The following is a 2,500-nucleotide window of genomic DNA, read 5'->3' on the forward strand; positions in this document are numbered from 1 at the left end:
ACCCCCTCTCCCCTTATACCACACCTCCCTATGTCCTCTCTCCCCCCTCTCCCCCCTCTCCCCCATACCACACCTCCCTATGTCCTCTCTCTTTCTCTCTCTCTCCCTCCCTCTCTCCATGTGAGAGTGAGCTGTATGAGCCTGAATCCATCTCTAGGCCCTGTGCTGACAGAGGTGGTCTCTCTCTCTCTCTCTCTCTCTCTCTCTCTCTCTCTCTCTCTCTCGCTCTCTCTCTCTTCCATTACTGAGTTATTAGCGACCTCATCAGGCCCATCATTCTTCCTGTAGCTCAGGGCCCTGTGTGTGTGTGTTCATTTGCGTGTGTGAGTTTGTTTGTGTGTGTGCTCACCCTGCTGTCCAGCTCAGAGGGGAACTTAGTCTGGAAGCGACAGGTAGTCCCTTGGCTGTAGTCTCTCTGGATGAACACCTTGGTGGCTACAGACACACTGTGTCTCAACTCCTGTAGGTTATGGAACTATAGAGAGAGAGTGACAGAGAGAGGGGGAGAGACGGGAGAGAGAGAGACAGAGAGGGGGAGGGATAGTGACAGTGAGGAGGAGGGAGCGAGGGGGAGCGAGAGAGAGAGAGACAGAGAGTGGTAGGGAGAGAGAGATGGGAGAGAGAGAGACCGGGGAGAGAGACGGGAGGGAGAGAGACGGGGGGGAAGGAGAGAGGGGGAGAGAGACAGAGAGGGGGAAGGAGAGGGAGGGAGGGAGAGAGAGAGGGGGGGAAGGAGAAAGCGAGATGGGAGAGAGAGACGGGAGGGAGAGAGACAGAGAGGGGGAAGGAGAGAGGGGGAGGGAGAGATAGAGAGGGGTAAGGGGAGGAAGAGAGAGAGAGGGAGAGAGAGAAAATAAAAACAGGTGGGTGAAAACATCCAGACACAATGCAGTACAGTCCCCATAATATCTTGGATCACTCCGTCTCTATCAATGGCTGCAATCGCCTCTCCATGCCTCCAATCCCTCTCTCCCTCCGTCCCTCCGTCCCTCTCTCCCTCCATCTCTCTGCTGTCCTTCTCTCCCTCCATCTCTCCATCCGTCCCTCTCTCCCTCCGTCCCACTCACCCTCCATCTCTCCATCCGTCCCTCTCTCCCTACATCCCTCTCTCCCTCCATCTCTCCATCCGTCGCTCTCTCCCTCCATCTCTCTGCCGTCCTTCTCTCCCTCCATTTCTCTGGCGTCCTTCTCTCCCTCCATCTCTCCATCCATCCCTCTCTCCCTCCATTCCTCTCTCCCTCCATCTCTCTGCCGTCCTTCTCTCCCTCCATCTCTCTGCCGTCCTTCTCTCCCTCCATCCCTCTCTCCCTCCGTCCCTCTCTCCCTCCATCTCTCCCTCCGTCCCACTCTCCCTCCATCCATCTCTCCCTCCGTCCCACTCTCCCTCCATCTCTCCATCCGTCCCTCTCTCCCTCCATCCCTCCCTCCATCTCTCCCTCCGTCCCACTCTCCCTCCATCTCTCCATCTGTCCCTCTCTCCCTCCATCTCTCCCTCCGTCCCACTCTCCCTCCATCTCTCTGCCATCCCTCTCTCCCTCAGTGGCTCTAAATATCATTTTGACTAACATCGCCTCTCCCTTCGTCCCTCTCAAAGCTGCATTTGTGCAACTCTAAGCAGGCCGCTACTCATGAACACACACACAGTAGAATCCTCCAAGGCCACTACTCATGTATCATCTCTGCATTATTTCTACTCATATAATGCAAGAGGGAAAGAGAGAAGAGGGGGATGAGAGGAGGAGAGAGAAGAAGAGAGGCAGGCTCAGACAGCCCTCAGTCCTTTATTCCTTCCATCTTTTTTTTCTTCTCCATCCTTCTGTTTCGTGTTTACCACAACAAGCATTCTTCTTTCCACTGTGAGTGAAGAGGTAGAAACAGGAATTTGAATTGCATGAAATACAAAAGATCTTATGAAGCTTGAATTTGAAAACTGTAAATGGTATTGTCAAGCTGCATAATATAGTTGTAGTTCAGGGTATTCACATACTTGATGATAGGAATCTGCGTACCATTCCAATTGATTTATTTGGTATTTTATTAGGATCCCCATTAGCTGTTGTGAAAGCAGCATCTACTCTTCCTGGGGTCCACACAAAACATGAAACATGACACAAACAGAACATTAATCGACAAGATCAGGACAAGGACAGAACTGCATACATTTAAAAACGGCACCCATAGCCTACATATCAATACTGTACATACACACAAAATATCCAGGTCAAATAGGTGAGAGGGGTTGTGCCGTGAGATGTTGCTTTATTTGTTTTTTGAAACCAGGTTTGCTGTTTATTTGCGCAATATGAGATGGAACGGAGTTCCATGCAATAATGGCTCCATACAATACTGTACGCTTTCTTGAATTTATTCTGGATTTGGGGACTGTGAAAAGACCCCTGGTGGCATGTCTGGTGGAGTAAGTGTGTGTGTCAGAGCTGTTCATTTGAGCAATATGAGATGGAAGGGAGTCCCATGGAATAATGGCTCTATATAACTGTTA

General features: G+C 51.0%; 1 protein-coding gene across 1 annotated transcript in view; it reads right to left on the bottom strand.

Annotated features, from left to right (window-relative positions):
• LOC311119224 (golgin subfamily A member 7B-like) overlaps positions 1-2,500 on the bottom strand; it is a gene marked incomplete at its 5' end in the record, with an annotated part of 28,371 nt that overhangs the window by 13,950 nt on the left and 11,921 nt on the right. Inside the window, one exon of the mRNA XM_084193952.1 lies at positions 350-475. Within this exon, the coding sequence (XP_084050078.1) occupies positions 350-475 (126 nt within the window). The remainder of the gene's footprint in view (positions 1-349; positions 476-2,500) is intronic.

Source organism: Coregonus lavaretus, assembly GCF_964263955.1.
Source record: "Coregonus lavaretus genome assembly, contig: HAP1_SCAFFOLD_4131, whole genome shotgun sequence".
Classification (NCBI taxonomy): domain Eukaryota; kingdom Metazoa; phylum Chordata; class Actinopteri; order Salmoniformes; family Salmonidae; genus Coregonus; species Coregonus lavaretus.